The 16,697-nt window shown below is 43.6% G+C and overlaps 1 protein-coding gene across 5 annotated transcripts; it reads right to left on the reverse strand.

The window, feature by feature from the left end:
• Window positions 1-1,383: 1,383 nt before the first annotated feature.
• On the reverse strand, window positions 1,384-15,113 carry LOC109951897 (type II inositol 3,4-bisphosphate 4-phosphatase-like). 5 transcript variants are annotated; one of them, XM_020586655.1, is made up of 19 exons: window positions 14,503-15,108; window positions 10,673-10,766; window positions 10,253-10,322; window positions 9,991-10,138; window positions 8,934-9,064; window positions 8,286-8,393; window positions 8,049-8,142; window positions 7,744-7,909; window positions 7,469-7,660; window positions 7,232-7,376; window positions 6,889-7,013; window positions 6,693-6,767; window positions 6,300-6,423; window positions 6,101-6,221; window positions 5,352-5,492; window positions 4,438-4,535; window positions 3,686-3,783; window positions 3,190-3,344; window positions 1,384-2,223 (listed from the first exon to the last, which is right to left on the reverse strand). In XM_020586655.1, exons 2-19 carry the CDS (start codon window positions 10,760-10,762, stop codon window positions 2,094-2,096), a joined length of 2,211 nt encoding a protein of 736 aa, XP_020442311.1. In that variant the 5' UTR covers window positions 10,763-10,766; window positions 14,503-15,108; the 3' UTR covers window positions 1,384-2,093. The 5 variants fall into 5 exon arrangements, with proteins under 5 accessions (XP_020442311.1, XP_020442312.1, XP_020442308.1 ...); XM_020586652.1 differs by lacking the exon at window positions 1,384-2,223 and adding an exon at window positions 2,231-2,817 and having other exon boundaries at window positions 14,503-15,113; XM_020586654.1 differs by lacking the exons at window positions 1,384-2,223; window positions 14,503-15,108 and adding exons at window positions 2,231-2,817; window positions 13,568-13,703.
• Between the last annotated feature and the right edge of the window lie 1,584 nt (window positions 15,114-16,697).

Genomic DNA, 16,697 nt, shown 5'->3' on the forward strand with positions numbered 1-16,697 from the left:
AGACGCACCAGCCGGACGATCAGGAGCTTGTGAAATTCTTTTTATTTATATTCCCCTTTCCTGTGTTTCGTGTTTTCAGCCGCTCCCTTCCAGTGCTCCCAACAGACCCCCGTTAGCCGTCTCCATATCCACCGTCACTGACGACAAAACAAAACTCCCACGACAAAACAAACCTCCCACGGGGACGATGGACTAAAACCCCCTGGAGTCAAACCCGGGCAGTGAATTTACCTAAACGGACGAGAAGACAGTCAGCAATGCGTTGCTCATGAAAAGCTAGCGATGCACAGCTGCATTGTTTTGACTGGGCCCGACTCGGTTAACGAGCGCTGATGTGGAGATGCACGACTTCCGGTGAGCTCTCTTCACAATAAAAGACCGGTGACAACAACCTCTGGAACTGATGCATTTCAGTTTTACAGCAGCGCTAAACGGACACTGGGTTCAGCCAAAGACAAAAGGTCTAAAGGTGCCCCCCCAAACCTACTTGGACTCTGGACGACTGGTTAGACACAACGTGCCAGTTGATGACATCACGACAAGCTTTGGAAATTGGTTCATTTACTACTTTATGAAATTTAAAAGACAAAAAGCGAAGCAATTAAGAAAGATCTCGTTTCTTCGGAGTCTATTGAACCTATTTCATCAACATATTCTTCTTCTTTGAAGGGCAAATATTTGGACTTCCGTTCCGAACGTGTCCCACTGGGTCCGATTTGACGTAGTTGGATGTGCACAGCGCCGCCCAGCGGACTGAAACATTAAACAGCTGCTCTCCAACACAAACATCAAATCCGTCCAAGCTTTACACGGAACCGGAGCTTTAAACGTGGGAACTACTCAGTTATTTACTTTGTAAAAAGAAAAGCATCCCGCACTACATATATACTCCATTACAGTAAAGTAAAAACCACGTGTTTCAAAAGTCTAAAACTACAGAAATGTTACCTACCAAATATATTAGAGCTTATAACAAGTAGTGATCATGCAGAACAGCCCGGCCAGTGTTACACTACTGTATATTAATTTACATTCAGGCAGCCACTAAGGATTATTTTCATTGTCTACTTCTTCAGATTCCTGTCTGACCTCATCTGTCAACCTGTCCATCACCATAGCAAACAAGAAGGGACTCAAAGCCGATCCTTGGTGTAGCCCCCCCTCCACCTTTCATTTTCATTATCTACTAATGTTCTATATAAAGACTGCAGGTCAGAATTGTGTGGATGCTGATTCAGCATCCATACCTTGTTCCTTCATGTCCTTTTGTTTGACCAACAGTTCAAAACGCCACGATATTCAGTTTATTTCAATAATAGTAATAAAAAAATGATATAAAAACTTTAATCTTGAGAAAATACAATCATCAGATATTTTGTTTGCTTAAAAAATGATTAAAATTACAAAACACTTACCAATCACCAGTGTTCTGTTGATCAATAAACTGATTACTAACCACTAGTTCACATGTAAATGGTGCTTTAATGTTGCAGCTGGTTGAGCTAATACTAACTGACATAAATGTTTATATAAACAAATCCTGTACTTTGTTGGTACTATCAATAATTTTCAAAGTAATTAAAGCTCTGAAAAATGTACAGTTGAAATATAAAGTAAAAGAAAATAAAAATACTCGTGCAAAAGTGGAAGCACCTAAACCTACACGAGGTACTTCAATAAACATCCTTACTTTCTGCCACAGCCGGTGGGTTGTGCAGCCTCTAGTATTAGCTAATGGTGTTTTCCGTGAGCCCAGGTCATCTGTTGCTACAGCTACTGTGGTGTTTTCATTCCAAACACTTGTGACATGCTTCGTTTGGTAAAATGTAGCACTACACACGTCCAAACTGAAAAAAGCAACAGTGGCACCTGTGTTTTTATGTCGGCTCGAGGCTCCCGTAGAGAATATATTAAATCAGTGTTCAATCATAAATTATAACAATTGTCTTGGTTTATGGGTCTCTGGACTACACAGAAGACAACTTAGGGGAACTGAAGTGGGGCCACAGTGAACGGTACAGGGTCATAAAAATAACAACACAACACACACTTTACATAATTAAAAAAACATCTGTACAGGAGCTAAACAGCTGTCAGTGTGTCCAGCCGTAGCTGCCTTCTGGAGGTCTGTACAGCTTGGGGAAGGTGAGGAGCTGGACACTGCTGAAGGCGAACTTCCTGCTGCCCACGTTCTTCTGCACGTTCTCCATCCTGCAGCCAGTCCTGTGCACACAGCAACGCAGACATGCACACACATATGAATGAGGCACAGATGTCTAATGATGCACAGCTTCTAGGAGATGTCACAAATACCAGGAACCAAAGATCCTTCTGTTCACGTTGAAAACATACTAAACACTGGCGCACACAGTGCACGCACTAAGAATTAAATTATTAAAATAAACACATTTTGAATCACAAGCAGGTAAACATTTCCAGAAAGTGAAGAAACAAACACTTTTGCAGGAAGTCTCGAGTCAGAAGAGCTGGGTGAATGTCCCACATGGAAACCATCTGGTTCAGTGACAAAACCATCCATTCAGTCTGCTTTGTGCCCAGTGCTCCCAGTCTGTGCTGGTCTACTGGTATTTAGCCAGCAGTACAACCAAGCTAAGGATGAGCCAAAGAACCAGCAGGTGAGAGATCACCAGCATGAAAGTCACTGGGTACAGGTGCCGTCTGGGGGCTTTCGGGACCAAACACTGTGGGGGCCAGAAGCTCTGGAGGCCAGAGGGACGCTCCCCTGGCTCTAACCCAGAGACAGTGAACCCTGACTGGGTGTAGCAGCCCAGCATCTGTCCCCAGGCCAGACGAGACCTGGAGGAGGAGGAGGATTGTGTGCATATGGAGGGATGGAGAGAAGAAAACAAGAGAAAAAGAGATGAGAAAAACAGTAAGTAAGGAAGGAACCAAAGAAAGAAAGAAAGGCAGAGTAAGAAAATGTGACAAAAAAGTGAAGCAGAGAAAGTGGATGGAAAAAGAGACAAGAATGGCATGAAGTGGAAAAAAGAAAAAGACAAAAGGTTCAACTGAAAAGGTTCTACAAAAATAAGTGGAAAGAAAAAGAGCACAAACTGGCTGGAGAAAAGGAAAGGAAACGAAAGAGAGGACAGAAAAGGAAAGGAGGCAGGACGGAGGTGGTCAGGGTAAACACACAGCAACACAAAGCCCACACACACACACACACACCCCCTCATGCAGTCCAGCGCAGTGTTGAAGTGCTGCTGACTGAGTTTATGTCGCTGTTGCAGTAACACGCACTGCTCCAGTGTCACCGACATCGCAGTGCGGTCTTTGGCGCTCTTACAGCTGGTCAGACGAACGCCGTTCACCTTGCGACACACCTGGACAGACACACAAACACACACGTCCTGGTCAAGGTCTTGTTTGGAGAAATTAGGTCCTAGTGTAGGAGCAGCATCCAGGACTTTGTTTCCTCTCGCCTCTGAAGGTAGCGTATCCTGGGCACCTTTATGTGTGACACAAAACCTTCAGTAACATTATTACCTGTGTGCCTTCATCTCGTTCTGACTGCACCGTCTAGCTAGTGGCTACATTTCCTTTATCATGGCTGCTTAAGATGAAAAACCTCATTTTGGGGCTGAGGTTTTCTTTACAACAGAGTTCCAGCCTCTCAGTCGCACACACCTCATTGAAAGACGGTTTTCTAAGGCTGTAGTCTTACCATAGCAGCAATCCACAGAACCTCCACGTTCTTACTCTTCCTGGTGTGGACATTTCGATCCAGAGACGCCAACAGGTCTGACAGCGACTGGTCTCCAGCTGGAGAGAGACAGGCGGTCAGATGGTGACTACAGTGCCCTCATAAGAACCGGCTGATCTTCTCCTGGTTGTCAATCTACACCAGACTCGTTCTGTTTGTGTCTCAAGATGACTGAGCCAGAATCAACTGCGATGCCACCACAAATTTAAAATGACAGCAGTCCTGAGTACAGCCATGCAGACACTGTGCGATTCTCACTGGTCCTGTGCACTGGTGGAAGCAGTACTCAGACTGTTGAAGTAAAAATAGTCCTGCACTCAAGTTGTTACTGAAGCACAAATGTATTAGCATAAAATATACTTAAAATACTAAAAGTACTCATTATGCAGAAAGGCACAGTTCCCATTATCATATTATTGGACTATATTCTTCTTCTACTTTCAGCTGTTCCCATTAGGGGTCGCCACAGCAAATAGTCAGTTCCACCAAACTGACAAAGCGCACGTTAACCTTGGCATGTTTTACGCTGGATGCCCTTCCAGATAATGTCTAATTCAGAGTTGCCAATCAACCTAAGCACCATTATCATATTACTGGACTATAATATGTACAAGCCACATCGCACATCAAGCCACAACAGGTGGGGTCTACAGTCAGGCTGAAGCGTACAGTGTCTGCTCGACTGAAGACAACAGACAGGCAGAGACTTGTACCCATTTGCGGCAGCATGTCTCTCAGCAGGCGGCAGTAAGCTCTAAGCTGCTCACAGCTCCGCTGGTTCACTCTCTCCTGCAGAGAGCTGTCACCGAACCTGGAACAAACAAGCAGAAGAGTTACGTTATGCAACCATGTAACCAAACCATGACAGGGTAACAGAGAAAACAGACCTCTGAAACATTTACACACATTTTGTGAAGGTCACAGGAAGCCATGTACTTCGAAGAGGAAAAGGACACAAAGGCAAAACCAGCTGGAGAAGCTGTTAATCCTTAACTGTGCAGAATAAGAAGCAGGGCTGCAGCAGCATACCACCTTCACAGTACGCCATGGTATGAAAATGGACGGTTATCATGCCACTGACATTTACTTGTTACTGGTACTGAAGAAAAAACACAACACGTGCATGCCTTTCTTCTCCAATTGCCTGTCAGACTCCACATAAATGTGTGTGTGTGAGTAAGGGTACAGACAGTCTGGCTGCGCTGTCGCATACCTACAGTAAATTAATAACTATTTTGATAATCGTTTAGAGCAGGGGAGGCCAGTCCCGTCCTCGAGGGCCGCTGCCCTGCTGGTTTCCCAACTATCCCTGCCCTGTCCTGTCCAAGCTGATCACCTGAATCAGGTGTGTGCCATCCACCAGAAGCTGGAAGATACCATCTTAGATAAAGGTGGAGCAAGGAAAGACAAAGTGTTTTGGTTGCTACCAGTCTTTATGTGACAGTACAGTTGTATTATTTTATCACTCACTAATTCACCTGCTCCAGTCTTTCCTTTCGTAAACAGATGACGAACATGCGTGATATCGACTGGCCCGAGTGTCAATCAGCCAGATTTTGGGGGGACCTGGAATTATCCTGAACCTGGACTGATCAATACTGATGGTAGCAGGTGTGTGTGTGCTTACCTCTCAGCCAGACTCTGCTGGTGGTCAATTCCAATGTTAAAGTGAACAGGATGAACTCGTATCAAACATCCATCTTTTAGTCTCTGTGGCAACAAACCAAAGTTCTCCGAGGGCAATGGGACCTCGACGACAAAGTTGCCCCTGGATGGAGATAAACACTGTGCTCAGGGTGCCCATGTTACTCACACTGTGGGGACCCAACAGATGGTCCCCACCATGTCACAGCTTGGTCTGAGGTTAGGTGCTGCAGGTAACGTTTCACCTCTGCCCTGAGAACTACTTCAGGTCTGACTGGGTGGTGGGGAGTCCCAGGTGTTTCACCTCTGTGGAGTCGCCAACACCTTGATGGCCAGTTAAGCCACATGTGGGTCACTGCTCCACCTGGTCATCGTGTAGTTTTTTTAGGGTCACATGAGTCAAACTGCCGTGGGAGGGATGTCAGCATTGCCCTGTAAGCAAATGACAGGCGGTGTAGACCACCTTCTCTGCTCAGTGATGGTTGTTCCAGTTTGACATGGAGGACTTCTTTCACTCCTCATCTCTTCTCTCTGGCCAGATGTGCACACTGCTCATCAGAGGAGTGTCTCTTGTGCAGATGCAGGTGGACTGCTGAGTCTTGTCCTGAGGAATTGGCTCCATGGACCCCACAGAGGTGAAATACCTGGCACTCTCCAGCAGTCAGGCAGAACCGAAGAAGCGTCCCAGATGAGAGGTGAAACAAAGAATAAAAGCAAAAGTGTGTGTCGCACCATGTTCCAGTGAGCATCGGCAGCAGGTCTTCTTCAGTTTTAGCTTTGGTAATTGTGAAGGCAACATCGCTCAGGTCGGCCACACCCACCTCCATGTCCTCCAGTATCCCCTCCTCGTCACCTGAAACACACACATGTACACCATGTACACCTACATACAGCATGCACAGCAGGTTAGTGTGTCTGTGTGTGTTTGTACCATTGGTGCTGAGCAGGCTTTTGAACTCAGCCAGGATTCCCACAGAGTGAAGCTGCTGCAGGAACCCAGCATCCTCCAGACCTCCGTACAGCTTTAGCATGAAACCACACGTGACTGCTGAGAGCTGAGAGAGACAGAAACTCATCACTACAGTGAACTGGAGGCTTGGTCGAAACGTAATGTCCTAAGAGAGACACACTTCAAGAGTCATGGATGCAGCACATGTGGCTCTGAAGAGGAGTCTGAAGGTCCAAACATGTTGCTAGGGCTGTACTAGCATACTGCATCTTGGGTGTAAAGCACCCGCATTATTAGAGCTTCTAATGTGATCAGCATTTGAAAATAAGGATCATCTTTATTTGGCCAAGTATAGAACCGAGGCAGTTCTCTCACCGCCTGGCTGAAGACGGCGTGTCGTCTCTGGACAATATGTGCAGGTCCCTGGCCAACAGTGGTGGCGACTGCCCCCTGCAGGATGATCCAAAAATTCTGTATTTCTGCCTCTCTCTCTCACCGCCTGGCTGAAGACGGCGTGTCGTCTCTGGACAATATGTGCAGGTCCCTGGCCAACAGTGGTGGCGACTGCCCCCTGCAGGATGACGAAGGTCATGGCTACTTGGGCCTTTCCCACCGCCTCGCGCACACAATCCCTGAATGTGACCACCAGGGGGAGCAAGTGCTCCTGCCAGGAGAACAAGGAAGAGGAGGAGGGGGCTGGAGGAAAAGAAGAGGGATAAATTGAAGCTCATACCCTCAGTTCCTCTGCTGTGTGTTCACTGGTAAACAAACATTGTTGTGTCTGTTCAGAGTGATAAACATAGCTGTAAATAGAGATGTATGAGGTTTGGGTGAAATCAGATGCGCATGAGGTTTTGTTTTTGAAGGACAGTGAACACATGCTATTTTTGTAGAACCATGAAATAACATCCCACCAGTGTTCTGAGAGGTTTTGTCTTCAGCGGCTTCCGGCTTCTCTAAACGTCTCGGCTCCCGCGGGTGCTCCTCTTGGCCCTGCAGCCGGTCCATCATGATAACGATGCAGTTGAGGCTCTTGGCAACGTTTGCCCACACCCTGTCCTACACAAACACACGCACACATATATAAAAACAAATGCACAGCTACCAGCAGCAAATGAAGACCTCACACACACACACACGCTCCAACTTGCCCACTCCTCCTCGTCATACACGTCACGTCGGACGACATCCTGCGGCCCGTCCTGACTGGCTGGCGAGTTGTCACAGACCAACCCGTTGCTGTGGACGTGGCTGCTGTTGCTGGTGGCGGTGCATTGGTTGTGGATCTCCAACAGGGCGCTTTTCACCAGCTCCTCTTTGAGTGTGTGAACAAGCAGATTTGTCTAGTTCACAGTGATAGACAGTGTTAAGATTATGATTTTGAACTCAAACCGTGTTGTTTCCTGTGTTTTTCTTCCCTCCTCACCTGCTGAGTCAGGCTGTCCAGCACTTGCTGCAGTCGACTCATGTTAAGCTCCAGGGAGACAGCGAGCAGCTCGTCAGCGAGGCCGAAGACCAGAGGCTGCAGCTGGGCCACGCAGCTCAGCAGCTCCCTGGCTCTGTAGCTCTCCTCCTGGGAATAAGAGACGGAGCTGGAGAGAGATGGAGGCATAAAGGCTTCAGTGTAATACAGTGTAATCAAACTCAACTAGTGGGGAAATCTAAATGAGTACACTCACTCCAATACTGCAATTAAAACTGTAGTGTTACACCAGTCACACCAACACACACCTGTGTCCGCTGAGCAGTCTCCCCAGTCCACCATGTCTGAAGGCCTGGTGGTGGTCGGAGGGAGCACCAAAGGTTATAACCTCATACCACACACCTGGAGAGAGAGACAAACTATTACAATGAATGAGACAGAAGATGAACAAGTGATACTGCAGTAAAAGAAATACAAGTAGTGACTGAAAGTGAAAACAAGCAAGAGGAAAGGGGGAACGAAGGAAAACCACCTGGTGGATGTACCTGTGCTGCCTGGATCCGTGACCATCATCCTCTGTGAGTGCAGGTTGGTCGGGACAAACTGCAGGTACCTGTTTGATCTGCTGCTGCAAGACTTGAAACAGGTCCATGCTGTGGGAACCCCAAATACAAACAAATGACATCATCAGCCAAAGAAAAAAACTGATAATCAACCCAGTGTGGACATTTTTTCTCACAATGCAATAAAGTTGAAATTAAGCAGTTCAACATCTTTGCATTCACACAGAAACAGAGAAGTTATAATGTATGAATTATTGGGCTTTAAAGATGCTGATTGGTGGATTTTGCTGGCTAGCTCTTTCCCTGTTTTCAGGCTTTGTGCTAAGCTAACATCCGCTGGTTCAGGCTCCATACAGACATGAGCATGGTATCAGGTGTATCGTCTCACTGTCCACCAGAATGCAAATAAGTGTTTCCCATTACAGACAATGACAACAGAGGAAACCATATCTATAATAATACTTTGAATGGGAAAGTTATAATTACAGACAAATGTTGCTCATTAATATCTGCTTACAACTGTATCTTAGTGTTTATATACTGCTTATAACTGGGGCGTTAATGTCAAGTGTTTAAGAGATCATTATTTGTGTAAACCCTGAGACACAACACTGAAACCCTTCACGTCACCTGAGCGTTTGTTCAGCTCTGTCAGTATTTCCCGGTAACAGCCAATCAGGTGGTTACAGTGGCTGATGACATCATGGCGAAGCCCATCCCAGTGTGGTGAAAGGTCACCGAGCTCCTTCACTTGCTGGACCCTGATAAGGACAGGATATTATCAAATGAGTAATTTAAGCATAAAGTTTCTGCTGATGAAGTTTGAATTTCTGGATGTGACGCTCGTATCTTTTTCAACTCTGCCACCGTGGCCGTCGTCGCTAACTCCTAATGTTTGTTCATATAACACAGAACCCACCAAGACTGAATCCAGCACTTATTCTATTTTTTTACTTTTCAAAGATAAACCGGTTTTATGGTAGTTGCAATCTCAGCTACAACATCACTGGAGTTTAAACTACAAAACCGTCCAACTTCATTTGCATTATGTAGACGCTTGTGATTATTTAAAATATTTGTTAATCTAGAGATTATTTCAAAATACAATGTCAGAAAATAATGAAAAATGTCCACTGCAATTTCCAAAAATCCAAGGTCATGTTTTCAATTTGATGGTTGTTCAACATGACAAAGCAGAACAGGGGCAGCGAGGTTTATGTTCACTATCGGCTGTTTTTCCATTTAATCAATTAAAAATATAGTTCATGAAGTGTCAAAAAATGTAAAAAATCACCCTGAACCCAAAGTGACGTCTTCATGTTTTTGTGGTTTTCAGTTTAGAGTCAAGGTCAACTGTTTATTCTCATATGCACAGTGAGGAAATGTGTTTCCCTGTACAATGAAATTCTTACTTTGCCGTGCACACGAATGCCACACAATATAAGTGAAATATGACAGTGAATTATGACAATTAAAAGCAGAAAATCCTCTCAAATGAGAAGCTGAAACTAGAAACCCTTCCCTCCTGAAAATAACATCTAACCCTTTGTCAAAACAGCTGCTGCTCTGCCAGCTCTAAAGCCCGCCATATCCTTTGTCCCTTCCAGACATGTGACTGTGTTGAACTGCAAATGGGAAAGTTTAACTGATTATCACCTGTAAATACAAGCATAACACACATACGGACCTGCTGGTGTGCTCCTGTATGAGCGCGCTCAGTAGCTGTTTGGGTAAAGAGAAGGAGAGCGGCGTCTCTGACAGCTGTTCCCTGACCAGCATCCAGCGCTGATCCTCTGTCTGAAACCTGTACACCTTACACACCTGAGCACACAGCACTGCACACACCACAAGGAAAGAAAAGCAATTTTTATAGGAATACAAACTTCATGTACACAATACTGATCCTAGAAAGCTTCTGAACTGTATCAAAAAACCCTGTGTGTGTTTACCAGCTCTCATCATTGGACTGTTTTCTTTGTCCTGGACAGAACTGTGAAGACTGTCACACAGCACAGGACACTGAGACGAGGAGCAGAGAGAGAGACAGCATAAAGTAGGTTAATCAGACAGAAAACACTCCTCCCTGTTCTTTCTACTGCTTCTTCTTCTTGTCCTCCTTCACCTTTACCCTCCTTTGACAGTCATCTGTGATCTCGAGCTGTCCTCAAAAAAGAAAGCTGTAAGTAACAGTGTGAAATCGGATGTTGCTTGTCATTCATTTGCCAAACTAAACCTAAACATGACTTAAAAGAAACCACTGAGTCTGACATTGTGACACCCACGTGCTGCACAAGTACAATCAGAAGGAGGAAAGTACAGCGTGAAGGCAACAAGAGACCCAGCGTTCTCCTTCCCCTCTCCTCCTCTACCTTGTGTTCAGGAGCTGTTTGATTGTCGCTCTCAGCCTCCACCTGGAGCCACGACACCCTCACCTCCCTGGCCTTGTTCACTCCATCCATTGTCCTAAGAGGAAAGAGAGGGAGACAAAAAGCACAGGACTTTTGATGTTTGGAAACACAAAGATAAGATGTTTACTGACAAACGGCAAATTCTCTCCTGTTCTTAGGTTCTGTTAATTAATCTAATAACTTTCAAACCAACTCTCTTGACCTGTCACTTCCGCTCCATGCACGTCTTGGCTGGGTTCAGTAAACTGGCAGCGTGAACATATTTTTACAATTAGAAAGAGGAAAGCAATGAACATAAAATTGTTTTTCAAAGACACACCCTTTTTTAAAATAAAAAAGCTCATTTATAAAAAAAATACAAATACTGTACATCATAAGCTAAATAGGAAAAAACATACTAACTAGACAGCTGTCAGAGAGTGCAAACCTCCGCCAAGGGCAACTCTGTTTCCCCATAATGCCATAAAAGTAACATTCCCATGACAGTTTAACCCTCAAGATTGCTTGACCATGAAAACGTAATGTCAGCATTTGGAATGACGCCGACAGCATTATTAGTTTGAAAAAGTTATTCAAGAAAAACAAGAGACATGACACGACAGACATTTAGGGGTAAAACAGGGACTATCTATTCTAATCAAAGGTTCTGCAGGCCATACCCTACCGCTCCAAAGCTTTTCATCAAAAACTGGTGATTAAAACATAGCCCCTGGTGGAGGTGACAACAGAAAACAAACTAGTCTGTCTCACTAGAAATAGTAAAAAGAGGAACTTAACTAGCTATTTGTCTTATCTAGGGAGGAGATAACTAAAGAAAACTACTATGACACAAAGAGCTAACCAACTAGCAAGACGCTGGTGGTGAACTTATGTAAAATAAATAAATATAACTAGCAAGACAAACCACCAATGAGACAAACTGCAGGGTAAAATAATGAGTTATGACAAAGCTACTGAAGCTTAGCAGATATCGAGACAAGCTAACTAGACAGTTAAACGGAAACAAAGAAATAACAAAAAAGCTAATTGCAAACAGGACAACTAGCCCCACCCCCACCCCCCAAAGCAAACAAACCCATACAAACAACCAAACTAGCCTCCAACTAACAAATAGCTAATAAAAAAAGCTAACTGTGACCAAGTCTAATCAGAAACAAACACATTTAACCAGAATCTAATAGCTAATGAGAAAAGCTAACTAAAAACAAATAACTAAAGGAAAGGTTAACAAGAAGAAAACTAGCAGAGCAAGACTAATTAAAACAAGTGTAATAACCACATCTAACTGGCCACAGGTTAACTAGCAAGAGTAAGTTAACTAGATACAAAATAACTATGACGACACAGCTAACTGAAAAACAGTTACAATATGAATTAACTATAAACCAAACAATGAACAAAGACAGTTAATTAGGATCAAGATAACAAGCAAGACAAAGCTACGTAGAAATTAAATAAGTACCTACCCTACCCTAGATAAGTTAACTGGAGAACAGACAACTAGATATAACTCGACATGTTTGTATAAAAGACATAACTACTGTAGAAAAACAAACGTACTAAATGAGCAGGACAATTAAAATGGATGGCTATTTGGGCCGGACAAAGTTAAAGACAAGTCAACCAGAAACAGAAAGGGAACTACCCTCGCTGTGAAAAACATGCACTAACAGAACAAAGCTCTGTCGCTCTGCCAGTCACTGTGAAGGTGTTGTGATGTGAAAACAGGAGGCGTTTTTCTACTCTACAAAAATAGAGTCACAATCCCCTCTCACTTCCTCTTTGGGCTACAGGTATCCCGGCAACATCCGATCAAGTGACGACTCATAAAGCTCTGAGAAGTATCTAGAAGGTGCATTTCATTCATGCCATTCAAACGTTTCTTTAACAAGGCATGGAAAAATGCATAGAGAAAATATGTATGGTGGTTTAAGGTGTGTACAGTGAAAATTAAAGATGCCTTACGGGCAGTTTGAGATGCCTTTGGGATGTAGATTGGCTGGTTATAGTTGAGTTCAGTCTGTCAGTGGGAGATTTTCAGGACTTAAAATGTGTTTTTCATTAAGAATAATGCACAATACAGACTAAACATAGGAGATGTAAGATGTTAATAAACTAGACAGGCTCAAATATATTTTTCATCTGGACATAGAATGCAAATGCGGCTTTAAAAAAAGCTCACCTAAAACCACACCTCCGACTGGAATGAGAATTACCACCTCTCAGCTTTGTGCCTTTGGCGACCAGCCAGGCTGCAGCTTACGTGTCTGTCCAAACTTACAATGAATTTAATAAAAGATAATAACTTAGTGTATTTTTGGCAAAACGGAAGCTATCACTACACTGACATGTATGTTTCTAGTGAACACACCACGAGTTCACACAGTAATGGCCTTAAACACACTGTTGCTATGACGATATTCATTACCTTGATGAGTGAAAAGCACTTAAATCACCAAACACATACAATGTGTCAAACTGAAGTCAAATTGAAAGAAGTAAAACACAAACTAAAGATGTTTTCTCATCTTTGACTTCTGGGTGTGATGTTTTTTCTGTACTAATGAAGGATTTTAAACATTAACATGCATTAACCTCCCCATCAAACCTAACACACACACACACACACACACACACACACACAATTCAACAACTGTCATGCTTATGTCTGTTTAGGTTTGTGCACTCCCCTACTTGTCCAGCAGAGGAGCTGTTGTCTCCTGAGGGACAGAAACACGGGGTGCACACCATCGTCACCCACCCATTCTGCATCCCCAAAACAATGAACAAGAAACAAACTCCTCCTCTCTGTTTGTGCTCTGTCTTCACTTCCAGCCTCTAGTGTTTCTTTCTCACCTCAGCTGCAGATGTTGATCAGCAGCCCTGACAAAAGTAAGTCTGTTCTGCTTATTCTAGGATTTAATTTCATTTAGTCTGTTGGCAGCGGCTAAAAGATGACTTCTCCCGCCTGTGATTGATTTACAGACGGTAAAAGAGAGATGAGGAAGAGCAGGAGCTTCCATTAGCTCAGGGACAGAACACATCCAGAAAAATAATCCACCAATCATAGAAACCCGACTCCTCTCGTCTCCTGTGCTCTGCCTCTCTCTGGTCACCTCTTGCTGAAAGAACACCGGCCAAGCGTCTCTCTGCTCCTGCTATCACCTCCTCCATGTCCTCCTCCCCTGTCATCATGGCTGACGGAATTAAAAACTCACAGACATCCCCATCATGGGAAATAAGTGGATTAGTGAAGTGCCTGGCTCAAGGTTGAGTTTAGCAGAAAACAACAGTGATGAAGACATCCATCCATCCATCCATCCATTTTCTTCTGCTTATCCGGGACCGGGTCGCGGGGGCAGCAGTCTAAGCAAAGATGCCCAGACTTCCCTCTCTCCAGACACTTCCTCCAGCTCCTCCTTCATGACGAAGACAGAAATATCTATTTATCTAAAACCTCACTGAGGCTGTCCTCATTTTACCCTCCCAGCTCTGTGTGTGTGTGTGTGTGTGTGTGTGCGTGTGTGAGATTAACTGGGAGCAAACAATGTGTGTTGAAAAGCTAACACCACTGGCATTACACATGTACACGTCCTTCGCACTAATCCTTTTACATACACCATTTTACAGACAGATCAGCCACATGTTGGCCTTTCTGTCTATAGTTTCTGTAAGGATTCTGACTGACATGACATGCCCCCCCAGCCTCCCACCATAACCATCACAACTAAATGTCTAACCCAGCCCTATCCCACATATAACCTCAGCCCTAAAACCAGGTCTGAACTCACAGTGGTCCCTCTTTGTGGACGTTCCCAGATGTTTCTTTTCTGGACAGAAACCCACATCTCACAGCTCAGCACCTGTCAGCTCACCCCATCATCATCATCATCAACATAGTCTGATCTTCATCACTGCCTATACACAAAAGAAAAAGAAATTACATACAGTACACAACCTGCATTGTAGACATATAGAAAACTGATTTCTGCTTTGCCTTTTTTTTTTTACGGTGTGACCATGGGCTCTGACAAACCAATCAGTCAATTAATCAAGATTATTAGATTATTTTATTAAGAAAATGCAGCCTTACTGTTACAACCACCTCCAGAGTAAAATGTTCCTAACACACTGATGTGTAATAACAATTCAATGCATTGCAACAAACTTCAACAGTTTTTAAAAAAATATGTAATTGTTTTTATTAATTCAGTCATTTTTCAAATAGGCGTTGTGAAATATGTTGCTGTATTTAGCCTGTCGTGTATTTTCTTCTTTTTTCACTTATATATCTCCATATACCACATATCTTTGGGTTTTAAATAAGAAATGTCAGAGAAACTGTTATTATAACTTATTGCATTTTCTGACATTTTATAAACAGAATGACGAATCAATTACTCTAACAAATAGTGTGTTAGGTAATTTCTTAGTTAGATAGATATTGATTAGAGATCTGTTGTATTAGAAGATGTTAGTGTAGCCAGGATGTCTCCTCAGGCTGTTAAATGCAAGGATAGTTAAAGCAGAAAGGCTGCCGTCAGGGACAAATGTTATTATGACGGTAAAAGTAACCATAATATTTGTCTTAATGTGTAATGTTATGTCAAATTGTTTTAGATACACACCACGAAAACAACAGCCACACACATTATTTTCTTCATGTTTTGTCTACTGCTCTGCTCAGCTGCCAAGCTGGCATATCAGGTGACGTCACGGTTCGACAGCCCAGAAATGATTAATAATGTATAGCAATGCGTGGTTCGGGGTCTTTCTGCTTCCGGGCTGCTTTTGGCAGGCTGGGGGTTGGAAGATCTCTGGACTGGAAGTGTGAATTCTTGCCTGTGACTCTTTGAATAAACCAGCACGGTTATATTTTTTATATACTCAAGTGGTCTGAGTCGTCCCTCTGAGTTCCTGGTTTGAAAGAACCGGATGAGGCTTTATAATGGAATAGAGCCTTCAACAACAACCCTTATTATGTCATTTTGACATTAACTCTTCATCTCAATACAAACAGCCCATGTTCAATGTTCCACCAGTTAACCCAGATGTGAAAGGCAACTCATGGAGCCAACCCAAAGGACCTCCCACTACCAGTTTGACCCAGTGCACTACTTTGGGCCTCCGAGGCCGTCTTCCTACACAGACGCCTCCTTCGAGCTTTATCCGTCTGAGCCAGAGGCAATGCCAGTCCACCTGGAGCCCCCCCACACTGAGCAAACCAGGAACATGAGCACGAAAATGAGCGAAGTCAAGGACCAGAACAACAGACGCCAGAGGAAATCCCTCCTCCACTCTCTGGTGGGGAGCAGCCTGAGTGTGAGACCATAGATGAGTCCTAGCACTGAACTACACACTAATTCTGTGTTCACACTGGATGAGTGACAGAGATTTTTTTCTCACTAAGCATCAGAACTGAACTGGGCACTGACTGGTTTTTCTTATTTTTTTTAACTCGATACAGAATTTGATACCAATAAGAGATGTAGGAATTCACAGGTTTATAAATGAAATTTCTGCTGTTTCTTGACAGATTGTCTCCTCAAAATTCCCATTTTCTTTTTTATTTTTTCTCCTCGTTGGAAATCGGGCAGTGAGATATCTTGCCTGAATGAGGATCTCTGATACATTCCACACTGGTGACGGCAAAAAGGGAATTACCAGGTTGTTTCTTATTCTTTTTATGGAATGTGTGGGTGGTTTTGCTGTTTGAATGCTGTTTAAACACTGGCATATGTGTATCTCAATAGATCATTCCACTTGGGGCGCTGTCACGTGTAATTTTTAATATGTTTGCAAACGTTGTACAATGTAGAACTAAATGGTCAAAGTACATTTTTTAAAGAGCAGGAACAAATCAGATGCCAGACTAAAACAAGCTGAGTGTTTTCTTGCGGTTATGTATGCCTTTTGAACACTTTCAAGTGTTTTCAGCCTCCTTCAGTCAGTTCAAGCAAGTAACAGAAGCCAGTTGATGTTTTTT

The sequence above is a fragment of the Monopterus albus genome, unplaced genomic scaffold (genome assembly GCF_001952655.1).
Source record: "Monopterus albus unplaced genomic scaffold, M_albus_1.0 scaffold418.1, whole genome shotgun sequence".
In the NCBI taxonomy this organism is placed as follows: domain Eukaryota; kingdom Metazoa; phylum Chordata; class Actinopteri; order Synbranchiformes; family Synbranchidae; genus Monopterus; species Monopterus albus.

Bases quoted from the DNA above. Each gene is read 5' to 3' on its own strand.
- LOC109951897 (XM_020586652.1), bottom strand. From the start codon at position 10,762: ATGGATGGAGTGAACAAGGCCAGGGAGGTGAGGGTGTCGTGGCTCCAG. The intron at 6,424-6,692 runs GTGAGAGAACTG...TGTCTCTCTCAG, and splicing joins ACGCCGTCTTCAGCCAGGCG to CTCTCAGCAGTCACGTGTGG. The intron at 3,345-3,685 runs GTAAGACTACAG...GTGTCTGTCCAG, and splicing joins TTCTGTGGATTGCTGCTATG to GTGTGTCGCAAGGTGAACGG.